The 20,094-nt window shown below is 43.2% G+C and overlaps 1 protein-coding gene across 3 annotated transcripts in view; it reads left to right on the forward strand.

Moving 5' to 3' along the window:
• The window catches only part of VPS13D (vacuolar protein sorting 13 homolog D), a 1,255,097-nt gene that overhangs the window by 76,811 nt on the left and 1,158,192 nt on the right, over window positions 1-20,094 (forward strand). For all 3 annotated transcript variants that reach the window (XM_053690423.1, XM_053690422.1, XM_053690424.1), the window contains exons 17-18: window positions 9,198-9,328; window positions 12,983-13,115. In XM_053690423.1, the coding sequence (XP_053546398.1) occupies window positions 9,198-9,328; window positions 12,983-13,115 (264 nt within the window). The remainder of the gene's footprint in view (window positions 1-9,197; window positions 9,329-12,982; window positions 13,116-20,094) is intronic.

Raw genomic sequence — 20,094 nt, forward strand, 5'->3', positions numbered from 1 at the left:
TGTGAAGATAGATTGGAAATGGTTAAGAAGGTATGCCGGGACCGGAACTGGGAGGCAACTGAATAGATAAGTTAGTTTTGGTAGTAGGAGCATCTTTACAGCCGCAACCCTACCCGTCCATGAGACCTCCGGGACCTTCCAACCAGAGATTGTCTGCTGGAGTTCTTTGAGCAGAGACCCATAATTTGCTGCCACTATTCTCTTAGGGTCGTGGGAGAGTACTACTCCCAGATGCTTCAGACCCTCCTTTGACCACTTAAATGGGTAGGAGCTTTTCAAAGTCTCCAGGGTGGTTTCCGGGAGGCCAATAGCGTAGGCCTCAGTCTTGGAATAATTGAGTTTATAATATGTTAGGTCGGCAAATTCAGTCAAGATCTCAAACAGCTTGGGGAGCGACTCTTCTGGATCCGCTAGGAAAATGGTCAAATCATCAGCAAATAGGGCAAGGACCTGGGGAATGTCATACAAGACTAATGGCTGAATTGAGGGAGTCGTCCTGAGTCTAGTCGCTAATGGTTCCATTATGAGAGCGAAAAGGAGAGGTGACAGAGGACAACCCTGCCTCGTACCATTCCGAATCTCAAAGGACCTAGAGATGAACCCCAATCCTCTAACTCTGGCAGAGGGGTTTGAATACAGAGCCATTACTGCTTTGATAAAAGCGGGAGGAAATCCAAAAGAACGTAGGACCTCTACCATGTATTCCCACCGGACCCTGTCGAAGGCTTTCTCAGCGTCTAACGACAGGGTAACCAGTGGGATCCCAAGAGCAGTTTCAAAGAAGATATTTAATAGGCGCCTAGTGTTGTCGGAACCCTGTCGTCCCGGGGTAAACCCCACTTGATCATGATGAATCAGGACCGGGAGAATTTTGTTTAGCCTTGAGGCTAATATTTTCGCATATAATTTTACATCACCGTTAATGAGATATTGGGCGGTAGCTCTCGCAGAGCTCAGGGTTTTTCCCTGTTTTGGGAATAGTTATAATTGATGCCTCTAAAAAGTCTCGGGGGAAGCAGCCTGTGTCCATGGCCTCGTTAAACACCCGGACAAGAATAGGGCACAGCAGGGTCACACATTTTTTGTAAAACAAGGCATCAAATCCATCTGGGCCAGGGGATTTATGCGCCTTGAGGCTTTTGATCGTTTTCTCGATCTCTTCAGCTGAGATAGGAGCTACAAGTTTCTCCATCATGTCCTCAGGAACCTGTGGAAAGCGAAGCCTGTCAAGGAACTCAGGGATGACGTGTGTTGGTGCATATCGAATGCCAGGGTCGTCAGCTATCTGGTATAGTCTACTGTAATAGTTTGCAAAAGCATCGCCTATATCAGTAGGGGAATAAAATTTCTTGTCATCCCTTGTTATATAGGCTATCTTATTCTGTAAGGTTCTTTGTTGGAGTTTGTGGGCCAGGAGACGATCTGCCCTATCCCCTTTATGGTAGTATCTCTGTTTCAGGAGATAAAGTCCCCTCTGCACCTTCTCAAGTTCGCAGGCCTCAATCTGTTTTCTGAGGGACTGGACTTTCTTGGCTAGGGAATCTGATCTCTTTTGTCTAAGTTGGGTTCTAGAGACAGTATGTTCGTGATAGAGTTGGGCCAAACTGGCCCCCTTGTGTCTTCTAATCTCTGAGGATTTTTGTATGAAGAGCCCACGAAGGTAGGCTTTAAGCGCCGCCCAAAGAGTCAGTGCTGATGTGGATCCTGTGTCGTTTGTAATCAAGAACTCGTCTATCTCCTTTGTCCAAAGCGGGATCTGGGAGTCCGCAAGAAGGTATTCTGGTAGACGCCAAGAGAGCCCACTTTTCCCTGAGGGAGAAAAGATGACATCTACAACCACTGCGTCATGGTCCGACCACACACAGGGTACTATTGTGGCCGCAGTTACCATTTGTAACGTCCATGAGTGACAGAAGAGGTAGTCTAGCCGGGCATAGGATTGGGAGGGAGGTGAATAAAAGGTGTAATCATCCGCGTCAGGATGTAGGGCTCTCCAAACATCATGGTATGAATGCTGAGAGACAACGTTTCTAAAGAGATGAGAGTAATGATCCTCTCCGCGTCTTGGGGTGCCCTACTCTGGGATTTCCTATCCTTGTGCGGGTCCCACACTAGGTTACAGTCACCTCCTATAATTACATGACCCTGTTTAAATCTGTCAACCTTATTTAGCAGACTATTGAGGAAGCGGGTCTGGTTAACGTTAGGAGAATACAGAGCCACCAGTGTAACCAAAGTGTTGTCCAGCTGACACACACAAATGACGTGGCGGCCAGAAGGGTCTATATCAAGATAAATGGGCTTGTAGGAGACGTGTCTCCCCACTAGGACAGTAACTCCTCTGGCCTTTTTGTGAAACGTTGAGGAGAGACGAACAGGGAAATCCCTAGGGTGGAACATGGCGGCCCGAGACCCCGTCCAGTGGGTCTCCTGTAAGAACACTATATCGAGGCGCTGGGTTTTCAGAAATTTAAGGAGTAAACTCCGTTTTGTAGGGGAGTTCAGGCCCCTAACGTTCAGCGTGCCCGCTCTCATTGTGGGAAAGAGGAGAAGAAAAAAAAAAAAAAAAAGGGGGGGAGGGGGGGGGTATAGACAAGGGAAGGAAGTTGCAGGGGAGATGGAAGGGCAGGGGAAGGCAGGGGTGATCACTAAAATCTATTAGTTTCTCCGGGCTGGGCAGAGGCTACTACACTCTGCCAAATAAGGAGTGCGGAGGACACAAATGGCAGTCCCTAACCGCACCAAAAAAGTGGCCCCTGGTAGGGGGGGTTAGGAGGTGGTGGGGGAGAGGAGGGCACAGTGGCTCCCCTCCACCGCCGGTTGTGGTGTACATTCAGTCATCGAGTTATATGGGTAGCTGTGGCCAGGTAGTTTTAGGGAGAAGATAGGGAGGGAGGAGTAAGGGAAAGTTTAGGAAGGGAAGGGAGGGAGGTGGAGGTCTAGGATACTGGTGGTGAGGGAGAAATGTTGGAGTGAGGGCCTCTTGGTATCTAGGTGTCTGAAGTCGGCGGGGGGTCAAAAGGGGTCCTATGGGTCCACGACTTCAGGTTGAACATGTCAAGTTTAGAGGGTGGGTCAGTTCATGTGTACGGGAACTCAACAATTATGGGAGGCTTAATCGGACCTAAGGAGGAAAGAAGAACGGATGGGAAGGAAAGCGGAGCAGCAACAAGAGGGCATAGGAATTAAAGAAGGATTGGGAAGCTGCTGCAGAGCAGAGAATTAGGGAAAAGGAAGATGGCAAGAAGAGGAGAGACGAAAAGAAAGCATATGTTCATTAGATATACCTCTACACAGACCAACAACCTAGAATCCTATGCAAAATAATTGTACAATTCTAACAATGCAGGTTAAGTTCAATTGGTCATATAGAAAAACAGTATGCACTAAACATCTTGACATTGTTTAGATGGTCGGACCCCTCCCCATCCCTCCCCGCAAAGATGCCCACTCAGTGTCTGAAGCGGCATATGGGAAGTTGGAGCCAGGCTGGAATGGGAAAGGAAGTGGGAGGGAAGGAAAGTGGGGTGCATCGGTAAGAAACCTTGGAAGGGAAGGAAAGGATTAGGAATGGGGAATCAGGAAAGATGGAAGTTAAGTGGCACAGGGGTTATTCACCAAGGGGAAGAGAGGAGGGTAGTGAAAGGAGGATAGAGCAGTAGTAAAGGCTTAGGAGTAGGAGGGGTATCAGAGGCAGGTGGGGCAAGGGAAGGGCAGGCTGTTGGTGGGAACATAGAGAGACATGTAGAGAACATTTAAATTTTACAAGAACTTCTGCGTGAACCCTGAACAGATGGTCCGAAGCATGATATCATACAAATTTCTACAGTGTTAAACATTTGACATTTTCCAGATGTTAGGATAAGATCAGAAGATGAAGAAGCAGATAGGTATTAGGGAAAAGGAAGGTGGCAAGAAGAGGAGAGGCGAAAAGAAAGCATATATTCATTAGATATACCTCTACACAGACCAATAACTTAGAATCCTATGCAAAATAATTGTACAGTTCTAACAGTGCAGGTTAAGTTCAATTGGCCATATAGAAAACAGCGTGCACTAAACATCTTGACATTGCTTAGATGGTCGGACCCCTCCCCATCCTCCCCCGCAGAGACGCCCACTCAGTGTCTGAAGTGGGATATGGGAAGTTGAAGCCAGGCTGGAATGGGAAAGGAGTTGGGAGGGGGGAAAAGTGGGGTGTATCGGTAAGAAACCTTGGAAGAGAAGGAAAGGATTAGGAATGAGGAAACAGGAAAGATTGGAGTTAAGTGGCACAGGGGTTATTCACCAAGGGGAAAAGATGAGGGTAGTGAAAGGAGGGTAGAGCAGTAGCAAAGGCTTAGGAGTAGGAGGGGTATCAGAGGCGGGTGGAGTAAGGGAAGGGTAGGCTGTTGGTGGGGACATAGAGAGATATAAAGAGAACATTTAAATTTTACAAGAACTTCTGTGTGAACCCTGAGCAGATGGTCCGAAGCATGATATCATACAAATTTCTACAGTGCTAAACATTTGACATTCTCCAGATGTTAGGATAAGATCGGAAGGTGAAGAGGCAGATAGGTAGGATAGGGCATAAGGAGGAATGAGCGGAAAAGGCTGTATTGGTTGCACGGGCCATATGAGGGGAGGTGGGGGTGGAAAGGGGAGAGCCTATGGATAGAGGAGATAAATGGTGGATGACACGAAGATCTGTCATCTAAGAAGGAAAGAAGAGCGGATGGGAAGCAAGGCGGAGCAGTAGTAAGAGGGCATAGGAGCTGAAGAGGGGTTGGGGAGCTGCTATTGAGCAGGTGTTAAGGAAAGGGAAGGTGGCAAGGAGAAAAGAGATTAAAAGAAAGCATATAATCATAATATACACCTCTACACAGACCAGTAGCCTAGAATCTTGTGTGAAAAAAGAAAATTAAAAAATTTATACAGTTTCAACAATGCAGGTTAAATTCAATTAGTCATATAAAAAAACAGTTTGTACTGTACACCTTGACATTGCTTAGATGGTAAGACCCCTCCCCCGCCCCCTCCACGGAGATGCCCACACAGTAACCGGAGTGGCATATGGAGAGTTGAAGCCAGGCTGAAATGGGGGGGAAGGCGGGGGGGAAAGTGGAATACGTGGGTAGGAAAAGGTGGTGGGATCTAGTGGGAAGGTAGTAGGGAGAGAAGGGGTGTTAGGAGGTCAAGAGAGACCAGATTAGAGTAGGAGAAGGGAAGATGAGTTAGGGGGAGCAGGGAAAATGCAGGAAGGATGGGTGGATGAAAGAGGTTAGGGAGAAAGACCAAAATCACCAGGAACATCTATGCAGGAAATATAAACTCAGAACTATATTTAGAACATTGTTGGAACAATACAAAGAATTAGTGGTGTGAATATAACTTATTTAAATAATATGCATTTTAGTGAGAATAAATAGTCCTTCAAAAGTACATTACCAGCTCTCTGGTCATCTCCGACTCTCAGATGTAATCACAGTCCATATAGGGAAATGGTCTACTCAGGCAAACCATGTACAGACATCTAGAGGAGTGAGAACTGAGTGTGTAGAACTTAAATAACTTGTGGTGAGGGGAAGGGAGGGAAAAAGAACATGGAATAGGGGATGATGTTAAGGCGTCTATCCATTGGGCCTTTCAAGTTCCTCGGCACCATCATGACGGTGGGGAGTAGAACAGTCCTCTCAAGGGTAGGACAGCTATAAGCAGTCTATGTAGCACCTGGAGAGGGGAGGCTAGGTAATCTTAGGACCTCTCTAGGTGGGTTGGAGATGGTGATTTATTGTCTGGGATCCAGTCGAGGTGGTACTTGTCTATCCGGGTTCCTAGGCTGGGCTCCCACTCTCAGTAGAGGTCCCACTCTCTGTGGGCGGGGAGGCTCGTCATCCCCGTTTACAGCGGGTAAATTCCAGGTTCTCAGGAGGTCTTGCGCCTGCCGAGGTGTTAGCACAGTGTGTTGGGCCCCATCTTTGGTAATAATCAATTTAGTCGGGAATCCCCACCTATATCGGATGTGGTGGGCTCTCAGAGTTTTTGTGGATTCACTGAAGCTCCGTCGTTGTTGGAGTGTGAAAGGGGACAGATCAGGGTATAGCGAGATGTCTCTGAATTGATCTGGAAGTTGTGGCTGTCTCAAGGTGATCTTCAGGAGCCTTTCTTTGAAGGAGAAATAGTGTAGTTTGGCTATGGTATCTCTAGGTTTGTCCGCAGGTAGATTTTGCGGTCTAGCTGCTCTATGTATTCTGTCGATTCTCGCATCCTGATCTCCCGATGGGCCCAGAATGGCCCTAAATAGTGCTTGAGCGAATTTTTCCAGTTCCTGGGGCCCCACAGACTCCGGGATTCCCCGGATCCTGACGTTGCTCCGTCTGGAACGATCCTCCAGATCAGCTAGTTTCGCCTCCAAGGAGGACACCTGGTCAGCCAAATTCTGCGTGTAGCTTACCCAATTTGTGTGGTCGACCAGTAGGTCCTCCTGTTTGCGTTCAAGAATGTCGGTTCGCTCATTAACTGTGACAATGTCTTTTCTGAGATCGTCAAAGGACCTCTCAAGTTTATCGAATCTTTTTGTGAATGATTGGGTCTGTTGATCTAGGAGCAGTCTCATAGAATCCATAGTGATCGTTTCAGCCTGCGTGCGGGAGGGTGGTGAGCTCCGCACGCTAGCCCTTCCCTCGGACACAGAGGGGGAGACAGATCCGTCATCATCCGAGGCATCTGGTAGTGGATCCCTGATGGGAAGAAAATGGTCCCGAACTGTATGCTTTGAAGGATGCATTCCCTTGGATTTCCTCCTGGATTGTTGCGGCATTGAATGGAAGGGCTGCAACAAGTGATGGGCAGTGTGTTAAGAGATATTAGGAGGAGAAAGGGCCACTAAGAGGGAGACCTGGCAGAATCAGCTGGCTAACACCGGCAGGGAGGGGCGCCCCAAGACTTAGCACATCATAGTTGCTTTACGTGAGTAAGACAGTCATAAAGTGTTCTTCATAAGCTGTATTAGCAGTGAGCTATGGTGTAAATAGGTAGGAGTGTAGGTAATAAGTGGTTTCCAGAAATAGCAGGTTTTGACAGGATGTGTCTCTCCCCTAGGGAGATCAATGCCACCACTGGGCCCAGACGGGAAAGGGATGTAGGGTATGACCCACTCTAAGAAGTAGAGTGGGAAAGGAAGGGGGAGAGACACTGTAGTGCTTTATTTAACTGAGAGTTAGGCAGGGGTTCTGAGTCCTGACAGGCCTTGGGGTCTGAGCAATGCGCAGCACTGCAGGTAGTCTCTGTGTCAGCAGGGTCCTGTAGTTATGTTCTGCCCACTTAAGATAGACAATGCCAGAAATATAGTAGGTGAGGGAAATCCGGTACAGCAGGTCAGTACAGATTCCAGGCACCAAGCAGGTTTTGTGAGAGCAGTGATCAATAATCAGAGTAAGGCCTCTAAGTTGGGAGGGACGCCAGAGTCAGCAGTATGCTGCGGGGTATCTTATGTGTAGAATGCCTGCTGACTACCCAGTATGGAAGGACTGGACCCCTGGCCACGAATACAGTAAGTTAGAGGCTGGTTTCCCTTTTTAGCTGTCGGGTGGTAATCGGAGCTTGCACGCTCCGTGTGAGTTTCAGATGCGCTGCAGAGGTCCGGGCCTAAAGATGGCGGAGGTTCGCGCCTAAAAACTAATGGCGCTGTATAGCCCACAAGTGGCCCCCAAGGGTTGTTATGAGTCTTGATATGGCTTAGGGAGCAATCGGGATGTACCCGCAAGATAATCGCTGCCTCAAAGTAAGGTTAGTGCCTAGTGTGGAGGTGGTATAGCTGGCAGTTATAAACAGTTCTCCCCTCGCAGGCTTAAGTAAAAAGTCAAGCTACTGTACCGGAGTGGAGCCTGTCAGCAAGCAAAGGTAGTACTTAGCTTAGGTCCAAGCAGGTATTGAGGATGCGAATCTTGGGTTATATCAGTCTCCTGCAGCTGCAGCTGTGCGATGGCTCCCCGGACTGTGAACGGCGCTTAGGAAGAGCGCACCAAGTTTTCCATTTCTCGATCGACCAAGGCTAGAATTTGCCCTCTCCTTCTTCCACAGTCTAGCCTGAGAGAGTGCCAGATGTGAAGTTATAAAGTAATATAGAGTCTCTTATTTAGGTCTATTTTATATAAGCGTTAGGGAGCTCTCTCATAGCACGTCTTCCCTGCTTGATGGCTAGCTCCGCCCCTAGACCATGCAATTTTAAGCAACTGTCTAATTTACTCCTATTATCATTTTTTCTCCATTCTCTTGGTATCTTTATTTGAAAAGCAAGCAAGCAAGCTTATGAGCCGGCCCATTTTTGAGTAGCGCTTGCTGATTGATGGCTAAATGTAGCTCTATCTGAATCATGAAAGAAAAATTTTGGGTATAGTATCCCTTTAACTTATTATTGATGCCATTATTTAAAAACATAAGATTGAAATTCATGTAGAAATGTCAATCACTTGGGATCAATATCTTCATAAGGGACAATAAATTATAAAAGTGACGCTTATATGCCTCCTCTTATTTGAGAGGTAATCCTATATTATCCTTTTGCTTAACCAATTGTTTATTTAATCATTTATTAATGTTTTTCAAAAATGTCATGATCTGAAGAGGAAAAAAAAAGATTGTATTTATTACTAACAGAACACATTTTTTTTTACAGTGTGTAAACATTGGATAGAGACCGCTAACATGTGAAGATTGACTATTTTGAAAAAATAGGCACTAAAATGTTTTGATTGGACTGTGTTAACTAAAAGTTGCTGCTTTGTGATTGAATAGTTAGGTTTTTATTGGTTTAATAAGCCTGATGACATGGCTTGTTGTAAACTAATAAATGTATTGCTGCTAGCCCTCTGGTAATAAGTGGAAGATTTTTGTATCAAGCCTTGCTTCTAATTGCATTTCTATATGATGGTCTCCACAGCAGCAGCTGCAAGGACAGTGAGCTGGGGTAGCTCAGCATGCCAATATAGCTCTGTTTCAGGGCTAATCTTCTGTGAATCTTTGAATTTCTGTTTTATATGATATATTTGCAGTTATATACAGTACTCTGGGGCACTTTGTGTCCTAATTTATCAACCTTTTCCGTTTGCAAAAAAAACAAATTAATGTGTAAGCAAATTACAAATAGAGTTGAATTTGACCTATAATATGATGAAAATTTGTGACAAAATATTAACAAATATATGTTCCCTCAGGTTTTGGATATCAGTCTGAACTTGAGCTCAGAGTGGCTGAAGCTGCCCGAAGACAGTACAATAAACTGAAAATACAAACAAAAGCTGAAATTAGACAGACTATTGATCGTTTGATGGTGGGAGAGTTTATTGTAAGTTTATTATTATTTTGGTTGCATTGTCTACATCTGTTTACTTACACCTCAGGTGCTGCTGGGGGGGGGGGGGTATAATATACCCTGTGTTGCATTCATTTGATGCAAATAATTTTCTGGTAAGATGTTTTTGTCTCGGAAATGCAATAGCAAAATGATATCCTGACACCCCTGTACAATAATTAATATGCTGATTTAATTGATAGTATTTAAAGGGACAATAAACCCAAAATTTTTCTTTCATGATTCAGACAGAGAATATAATTTTAAACAACATTCCAATTTACTTCTATTATCTAATTTACTTCATTGTTTAGATATCCTTGGTTAACGAAATAGCAATGCACATGGGTGAGCCAATCACATGAGGTAAATATGTGCAGCCACCAATCAGAAGTTTCTGAGGCTATCTAGATATGCTTTTCAGGAAAGAATATCAATAGAATGAAGCAAATTAGATAATAGAAGTAAATTAGAAATTTGTTTAAAATTGCATTCTCTATCTGATAAATGAAAGAAAAAATTTGGGTTTAATGTCCCTTTAATTCCTTTATACGTGTCCCATTTGAGGACTTTTATTATACATATTGTAATTTCTGCAGGGAGATTGTTTGTTTGTTTGTTTGTTTTAGTTGATCATCCAATATCAGTGGGTACTTTTGCATTTACTATAGAGGGGGACATATATATATATATATACTGGAAGGGGTGAATGCCCCAAAACGTCACTGCCTAATAAAGTGTGCTGTGCTTAAATCCAGCGAGTGCTTATTACCTGACCTGATTGATTTTATATATATATATATATATATATATATGTGTGTGTGTGTGTACAGGGAGTGCAGAATTATTAGGCAAGTTGTATTTTTGAGGATTAATTTTATTATTGAACAACAACCATGTTCTCAATGAACCCAAAAAACTCATTAATATCAAAGCTGAATAGTTTTGGAAGTAGTTTTTAGTTTGTTTTTAGTTATACCTATTTTAGGGGGATATCTGTGTGTGCAGGTGACTATTACTGTGCATAATTATTAGGCAACTTAACAAAAAACAAATATATACCCATTTCAATTATTTATTTTTACCAGTGAAACCAATATAACATCTCAACATTCACAAATATACATTTCTGACATTCAAAAACAAAACAAAAACAAATCAGTGACCAATATAGCCACCTTTCTTTGCAAGGACACTCAAAAGCCTGCCATCCATGGATTCTGTCAGTGTTTTGATCTGTTCACCATCAACATTGCGTGCAGCAGCAACCACAGCCTCCCAGACACTGTTCAGAGAGGTGTACTGTTTTCCCTCCTTGTAAATCTCACATTTGATGATGGACCACAGGTTCTCAATGGGGTTCAGATCAGGTGAAGAAGGAGGCCATGTCATTAGATTTTCTTCTTTTTTACCCTTTCTTGCCAGCCACGCTGTGGAGTACTTGGACGCGTGTGATGGAGCATTGTCCTGCATGAAAATCATGTTTTTCTTGAAGGATGCAGACTTCTTCCTGTACCACTGCTTGAAGAAGGTGTCTTCCAGAAACTGGCAGTAGGACTGGGAGTTGAGCTTGACTCCATCCTCAACCCGAAAAGGCCCCACAAGCTCATCTTTGATGATACCAGCCCAAACCAGTACTCCACCTCCACCTTGCTGGCGTCTGAGTCGGACTGGAGCTCTCTGCCCTTTACCAATCCAGCCACGGGCCCATCCATCTGGCCCATCAAGACTCACTCTCATTTCATCAGTCCATAAAACCTTAGAAAAATCAGTCTTGAGATATTTCTTGGCCCAGTCTTGACGTTTCAGCTTGTGTGTCTTGTTCAGTGGTGGTCGTCTTTCAGCCTTTCTTACCTTGGCCATGTCTCTGAGTATTGCACACCTTGTGCTTTTGGGCACTCCAGTGATGTTGCAGCTCTGAAATATGGCCAAACTGGTGGCAAGTGGCATCTTGGCAGCTGCACGCTTGACTTTTCTCAGTTCATGGGCAGTTATTTTGCGCCTTGGTTTTTCCACACGCTTCTTGCGACCCTGTTGACTATTTTGAATGAAACGCTTGATTGTTCGATGATCACGCTTCAGAAGCTTTGCAATTTTAAGAGTGCTGCATCCCTCTGCAAGATATCTCACTATTTTTTACTTTTCTGAGCCTGTCAAGTCCTTCTTTTGAAAGAAATAAAGAATTGAAGCTCACCAATATGCCAAAAAGTAATTCACTTTATTGTAGAGACAGGCAGGGTCCAAATACCACGACGTTTCGGGGCAGTATGCATACTGCCCCGAAACGTCGTGGTATTTGGACCCTGCCTGTCTCTACAATAAAGTAAATTACTTTTTGGCATATTGGTGAGCTTCAATTCTTTATTTCTTGCATTGATACATGGGAGGTTGGTAGTTACTCCCTGAAGCTTACACCATTGGCGTGATTGCTGGATAACACTGACTTTTCAAGTCCTTCTTTTGACCCATTTTGCCAAAGGAAAGGAAGTTGCCTAATAATTATGCACACCTGATATAGGGTGTTGATGTCATTAGACCACACCCCTTCTCATTACAGAGATGCACATCACCTAATATGCTTAATTGGTAGTAGGCTTTCGAGCCTATACAGCTTGGAGTAAGACAACATGCATAAAGAGGATGATGTGGTCAAAATACTAATTTGCCTAATAATTCTGCACACAGTGTATGTATGTGTATATATATATATATATATATATATATATATATATATATATATATATATATATATATATATATTAATGTGGATCCCTCAGAACATTTGGATATTGTAAGGAAATTTTTTAACCATCGATTTTTAACCAGCTTTGTATTTTATCTTTTTTTTTTAAATATATAGTGATGAAATTGTAAGTTATTGCGCATCCTCATTAGAATGGATGAGTTAAAGTACATCTAAAATATTGTTTCCATTCCAGATTATACAGATTGGAAACTTTGCTATCACTTTAATGTGTACTGGATCAATTTTGGACACTGTGGGAGTCATGCATACAAGTTCAAAATTATATTTTAAAATTGTCAGTTTTGTTCCACTTTATTCTAATTAATTATAATTCTGCACAGTGACACAGATCATTCAAGTAGAATATGAATTATTACATATCTGTAATCAAGGGCGGAAAAATATCACTGCAGTTTATCAGTCAAAGGGACAAGTATTGCTAGATAGTCTATTCCAGTGTTTTTCAATCAGTGTGCCGTGGCACACTAGTGTGCCGTGAGAGATCCTCAGGTGTGCCACGGCAGACTGACAACAGTGTAACATATTTTTTAAACTTTGCATGTTTTTTACTCCCAGTGCAGGGGTAGTTTGTAGGAGGCATGGCATAACAGTACAATACATACAGTATGTGTGTGTGTGTGTATGTGTATATATATATATTCTGTATTAGGCTACAATGTGTGATTTTTTTAAATTTTGGGATGTTGGTGTGCCACAGGATTTTTTAATGTAAAAAAGTGTGCCACGGCAAAAAAAAGGTTAAAAATCACTGGTCTATTCAGTGTTAAATATAAGCAAAGCCTAATTTCTACTGTGCTATTTCTTTGTAGCCTGGGTATAGTTTATAAGTGGCAATTTGTAGTCTCAGTAATGATCTTTCTTTCTCTGCCTTCACCCTATAGGAAAACAGCAGGCGTTGTAAAGTACATCTTGATATTTCAGCACCTCAGGTTATCTTCCCTGATGACTTTGTGTGCAAAGATCCAGTGCTAGTAGTGGTAGATCTTGGAAGAATTGTGCTCACCAATTCACAAGGTATTATCTAAAACCATTATTAATAAATCTGTAAATACAGGCAGTCCCCGGGTTACGTACAAGATAGGGACTTTAGGTTTGTTCTTAAGTTGAATTTGTATGTAAGTTGGAACAGGCACTTTTTTTAGGTGAAACTCTAGCCAAACATTTTTTTTTTGTTTTGGATAATATAGGATAAAGTTTGTTTTGCTATCTGAGCCCCTGTTCAGAAAATTTCACATCACTTTCTGTCCTTGTGACAATTGGATTTTCAGTATTTTGGATTATCCTGGAAAGAAGGATTGTCGATAAAGCTCTATTTTCTCTTGTTAAGTGTATCCAGTCCACGGATCATCCATTACTTGTGGGATATTCTCCTTCCCAACAGGAAGTTGCAAGAGGATCACCCACAGCAGAGCTGCTATATAGCTCCTCCCCTAACTGTCATATCCAGTCATTCTCTTGCAAGCCTCAACCAAGATGGAGGTCGTAAGAGGAGTGTGGTGTTTTATACTTAGTTTATTCTTCAATCAAAAGTTTGTTATTTTAAATGGTGCCGGAGTGTACTGTTTATCTCAGGCAGTATTTAGAAGAAGAATCTGCCTGCGTTTTCTATGATCTTAGCAGAAGTAACTAAGATCCATGGCTGTTCTCACATATTCTGAGGAGTGAGGTAACTTCAGAGAGGGAATGGCGTGCAGGTTTTCCTGCAATAAGGTATGTGCAGTTAATATTTTTCTAGGGATGGAATTTGCTAGAAAATGCTGCTGATACCGAAGTAATGTAAGTAAAGCCTTAAATGCAGTGATAGCGACTGGTATCAGGCTTAGTAATAATACATAATCTTATAAAAATGTAATATAAAACGTTTGCTGGCATGTTTAATCGTTTTTATATGTATTTGGTGATAAAACTTATTGGGGCCTAGTTTTTTTTCCACATGGCTGGCTTGAATTCTGCCTAGAAACAGTTTCCTTAGGCTTTTCACTGTTGCAATATGAGTGGGAAGGGGCTATTTTAGTGCTTTTCTGTGTAGCTAAAAATACTGACAGAGACATCCAGCTTCTTCCTGTATGTTCCAGGACTTCTCTGGAGGGCTCAAAAGGCTTCAAAGTCATTTTTGAGGGAGGTAAAAAGCCACAGTAGAGCTGTGGCAGTTGTTGTGACTGTATGAAAACCCCCCCCAAAAAAACCAAAAAAAAAAAAAGTTTTTGTCTTTTATTATTCAGTTTTGGGTATTAAGGGGTTAACCCCTTAATGACCGCAGCACTTTTCCATTTTCTGTCCGTTTGGGACCAAGGCTATTTTTACATTTTTGCGGTGTTTGTGTTTAGCTGTAATTTTCCTCTTACTCATTTACTGTACCCACACATATTATATACCGTTTTTCTCGCCATTAAATTGACTTTCAAAAGATACCATAATTTTCATCATATCTTATAATTTACTATAAAAAACATTATAAAATATGAGGAAAAAATGGAAAAAAACACATTTTCTCCTGTTAAGTGTGGTCAGTCCACGGGTCATCATTACTTCTGGGATATTAACTCCTCCCCAACAGGAAGTGCAAGAGGATTCACCCAGCAGAGCTGTCATATAGCTCCTCCCCTCTACGTCACACCCAGTCATTCTCTTGCACCCAACTAATAGATAGGATGTGTGAGAGGACTGTGGTGATTATACTTAGTTTTATACCTTCAATCAAAAGTTTGTTATTTTATAACAGCACCGGAGTGTGTTGTTCCTTCTCTGGTAGAATTTGAAGAAGAATCTACCTGAGTTTTTTGTATGATTTTAGCCGGCGTAGTTAAGATCATATTGCTGTTCTCGGCCATCTGAGGAGTGAGGTAAACTTCAGATCAGGGGACAGCGGGCAGGTTAACCTGCAAAGAGGTATGTAGCAGCATATTATTTTCTGACAATGGAATTGACTGAGAAAATTCTGCCATACCGATATAATGTAAGCTCAGCCTTAAATGCAGTAGTAGCAACTGGTATCAGGCTGTCATGTATGTATATTTACACTTCAGTATTCTGGGGAATGGCACTTCACTGGGATAATACTGTATGCATAAGACTTTAGCCTAATTTGCAGTGACTAGCAACAGGCTTTCTAATGACATTTCATTTATTTGATGTTAAACGTTTTTGCTGGCATGTTAAATCGTTTAATTTTCTGAGGTACTGGGTGAAAAAATGTTTTGGGCACTGTTTTTTCCACTTGGCAGTCGTTTTATTTAATTTAAGACAGTTTACTGATCTCCCTCACTGTTGTGTGTGAGGGGGAGGGGCCTATTTTGGCGCTTTTGCTACGCATCAAAAAATTCAGTCAGAAGTCTCTTGTCTTCCCTGCATGATCCGGTTCGTCTCTACAGAGCTCAGGGGTCTTCAAAACTTATTTTGAGGGAGGTAATCACTCACAGCAGAGCTGTGGGATTGTGACTGACTGTGATAAAAAACGTTTATTTCTGTACTTTTTTTCTGCTATTCAGGGTTAGTTATCCATTACTAATGGGGGCAATCCTTTGCTAAAATTGTGTTTTTACCGGAAAGAATTTGATGTTATAGTTTCTCAAGTTTATTATTTCTCAACTGTCATAACTTTTTTCTGTGCTTCTTAAAGGCACAGTACGTTTTCATATTATTTGTAAATTGCTTTGAAAAGTATTTCCAAGTTGCTAGTTTAATTGCTAGTGTGTTAAACATGTCTGATTCAGAGGAATATCTCTGTGCTATATGTGCTAAAGCCAAAGTGGAGCCCAATAGAAATTTATGTACTAATTGCATTGATGCTACTTTAAATAAAAGTCAATCTGTACAAATTGAACATATTTCACCAAACAACGAGGGGAGAGTTATGCCGTCTAACTCGCCTCACGTGTCAGTACCTGCATCTCCCGCTCGGGAGGTGCGTGATATTGTAGCGCCGAGTACATCAGGGCGGCCATTACAAATCACATTACAGGATATGGCTAATGTTATGACTGAAGTTTTGGCTAAATTACCAGAACTAAGAGGTAAGCGTGATCACTCTGGGGTGAGAACAGAGTGCGCTGTTGATAATAGGGCCATGTCTGATACTGCGTCACAGTATGCTGAACATGAGGACGGAGAGCTTCAATCTGCAGGCGACGGTTCTGATCCCAATAGAATGGATTCAGACATTTCTAATTTTAAGTTTAAACTCGAAAACCTCCGTGTACTGTTAGGGGAGGTATTAGCAGCTCTGAATGATTGTAACACCGTTGCAATCCCAGAGAAATTATGTAGGTTGGATAGATACTATGCGGTACCGGCGAGTACTGACGTATTTCCTATACCTAAGAGGCTTACAGAGATAATTACTAAGGAGTGGGATAGGCCCGGTGTACCCTTTTCCCCCCCTCCTGTGTTTAGAAAAATGTTTCCAATAGACGCCACCACTCGGGACTTATGGCAGACGGTCCCTAAGGTGGAGGGAGCGGTTTCTACTCTGGCAAAGCGTACCACTATCCCGGTGGAGGATAGCTGTGCCTTTTCAGATCCAATGGATAAAAAATTAGAGGGTTACCTTAAGAAAATGTTTGTTCAACAAGGTTTTATATTGCAACCCCTTGCATGTATTGCGTCTGTCACGGCCGCGGCCGCTTTTTGGTCCGAGTCCCTGGAAGAGACTCTTGACTCAATAACTATAGATGAGATCTCAAACAAGCTTAAGACACTTAAGCTAGCTAATTCATTTATTTCGGATGCCGTAGTACATTTAACTAAACTTACGGCTAAGAATTCCGGATTCGCCATTCAGGCACGCAGAGCACTGTGGCTAAAATCCTGGTCAGCTGACGCTACTTCTAAATCTAAATTACTTAACATACCTTTCAAAGGGCAGACCTTATTCGGGCCCGGGTTGAAAGAAATTATCGCTGACATTACAGGAGGTAAGGGCCATGCCCTGCCTCAAGACAGAGCCAAACCTAAGGCTAGACAGTCTAATTTTCGTTCCTTTCGTAATTTCAAAGCAGGAGCAGCATCAACTTCCTCTGCACCAAAACAGGAAGGAGCTGTTGCTCGCTACAGACAAGGCTGGAGACCTAACCAGTCCTGGAACAAGGGCAAGCAGGCCAGGAAACCTGCTGCTGCCCCTAAGACAGCATGAATTGAGGGCCCCCGATCCGGGAACGGATCTAGTGGGGGGCAGACTTTCTCTCTTCGCCCAGGCTTGGGCAAGAGATGTCCAGGATCCCTGGGCGTTAGAGATCATATCTCAGGGATATCTTCTGGACTTCAAATCCTCTCCCCCAAAAGGGAGATTTCATCTGTCAAGGTTGTCAACAAACCAAATAAAGAAAGAGGCGTTTCTACGCTGTGTACAAGATCTTTTACTGATGGGAGTGATCCATCCGGTTCCGCGGTCGGAACACGGACAAGGGTTTTACTCAAATCTGTTTGTGGTTCCCAAAAAAGAGGGAACTTTCAGGCCAATCTTGGATTTAAAGATCCTAAACAAATTCCTAAGAGTTCCATCGTTCAAAATGGAAACTATTCGGACAATTCTACCCATGATCCAAATGGGTCAGTACATGACCACAGTGGATTTAAAGGATGCTTACCTTCACATACCGATTCACAAGGATCATTACCGGTATCTAAGGTTTGCCTTCCTAGACAGGCATTACCAGTTTGTAGCTCTTCCATTCGGATTAGCTACGGCTCCAAGAATCTTCACAAAGGTTCTGGGTGCTCTTCTGGCGGTACTAAGACCGCGAGGAATTTCGGTAGCTCCGTACCTAGACGACATTCTGATACAAGCTTCAAGCTTTCAAACTGCCAAGTCTCATACAGAGTTAGTACTGGCATTTCTAAGGTCGCATGGATGGAAGGTGAACGAAAAGAAGAGTTCTCTCTTTCCACTCACAAGAGTTCCCTTCTTGGGGACTCTTATAGATTCTGTAGAAATGAAGATCTACCTGACAGAAGACAGGTTAACAAAGCTTCAAAATGCATGCCGTGTCCTTCATTCCATTCAACACCCGTCAGTGGCTCAATGCATGGAGGTAATCGGCTTGATGGTAGCGGCTATGGACATAGTACCCTTTGCACGCCTACATCTCAGACCGCTGCAATTGTGCATGCTAAGTCAGTGGAATGGGGATTACTCAGACTTGTCCCCTACTCTGAATCTGGATCAAGAGACCAGAAATTCTCTTCTATGGTGGCTTTCTCGGCCACATCTGTCCAGGGGGATGCCATTCAGCAGATTGGACAATTGTAACAACAGACGCCAGCCTACTAGGTTGGGGCGCTGTTTGAAATTCTCTGAAGGCTCAGGGACAATGGAATCAGGAGGAGAGTCTCCTGCCAATAAACATTCTGGAATTGAGAGCAGTTCTCAATGCCCTTCTGGCTTGGCCCCAGTTAACAACTCGGGGGTTCATCAGGTTTCAGTCGGACATCATCACGACTGTAGCTTACATCAACCATCAGGGAGGGACAAGAAGCTCCCTAGCAATGATGGAAGTATCAAAGATAATTCGCTGGGCAGAGTCTCACTCTTGCCACCTGTCAGCAATCCACATCCCGGGAGTGGAGAACTGGGAGGCGGATTTCCTAAGTCGTCAGACTTTTCATCCGGGGGAGTGGGAACTTCATCCGGAGGTCTTTGCCCAAATTCTTCGACGTTGCGGCAAACCAGAGATAGATCTCATGGCGTCTCGACAGAACGCCAAGCTTCCTTGTTACGGGTCCAGATCCAGGGATCCGGGAGCGGTTCTGATAGATGCTTTGACAGCACCTTGGACCTTCGGGATGGCTTATGTGTTTCCACCCTTCCCGATGCTTCCTCGATTGATTGCCAGAATCAAACAGGAGAGAGCATCGGTGATTCTAATAGCGCCTGCGTGGCCACGCAGGACTTGGTATGCAGATCTAGTGGACATGTCATCCTGTCCACCTTGGTCTCTGCCTCTGAGACAGGACCTTCTGATCCAGGGTCCCTTCAAACATCAAAATCTAATTTCTCTGAAGCTGACTGCTTGGAAATTGAACGCTTGATTTTATCAAAACGTGTTTTTTTTGAGTCAGTAATTGATACCTTAATACAGGCTAGGAAGCCTGTTACCAGAAAGATTTACCATAAAATATGGCGTAAATACTTATATTGGTGCGAATCCAAGAGTTACTCATGGAGTAAGGTTAGGATTCCTAGGATATTGTCTTTTCTACAAGAAGGTTTAGAAAAGGGTTTATCCGCTAGTTCCTTAAAGGGACAGATTTCAGCTCTGTCCATTCTTTTACACAAACGTCTGTCAGAGGTTCCGGACGTTCAAGCTTTTTGTCAGGCTTTAGCTAGGATCAAGCCTGTGTTTAAAACTGTTGCTCCACCATGGAGTTTGAACTTAGTTCTTAATGTTTTACAGGGTGTTCCTTTTGAACCCCTTCATTCCATTGATATCAAGCTGTTATCTTGGAAAGTTCTGTTTTTAATGGCTATTTCCTCGGCTCGAAGAGTCTCTGAGTTATCTGCCTTACATTGTGATTCTCCTTATCTGATTTTTCATTCAGACAAGGTAGTTCTGCGTACTAAACCTGGGTTCTTACCTAAGGTGGTCACTAACAGGAATATCAATCAAGAGATTGTTGTTCCATCTTTGTGTCCTAATCCTTCTTCGAAGAAGGAACGTCTTCTACACAATCTAGATGTAGTCCGTGCCCTGAAATTTTATCTACAGGCAACTAAGGATTTTCGACAAACGTCTTCCCTGTTTGTCGTTTATTCTGGTCAGAGGAGAGGTCAAAAAGCTTCGGCTACCTCTCTCTCTTTTTGGCTTCGTAGCATAATACGTTTAGCCTATGAGACTGCTGGACAGCAGCCTCCTGAAAGAATTACAGCTCATTCTACTAGAGCTGTGGCTTCCACTTGGGCCTTTAAGAATGAGGCTTCTGTTGAACAGATTTGCAAGGCTGCAACTTGGTCTTCTCTTCATACTTTTTCCAAATTTTACAAATTTGACACTTTTGC

Source organism: Bombina bombina, chromosome 8 (genome assembly GCF_027579735.1).
Source record: "Bombina bombina isolate aBomBom1 chromosome 8, aBomBom1.pri, whole genome shotgun sequence".
In the NCBI taxonomy this organism is placed as follows: Eukaryota; Metazoa; Chordata; class Amphibia; order Anura; family Bombinatoridae; genus Bombina; species Bombina bombina.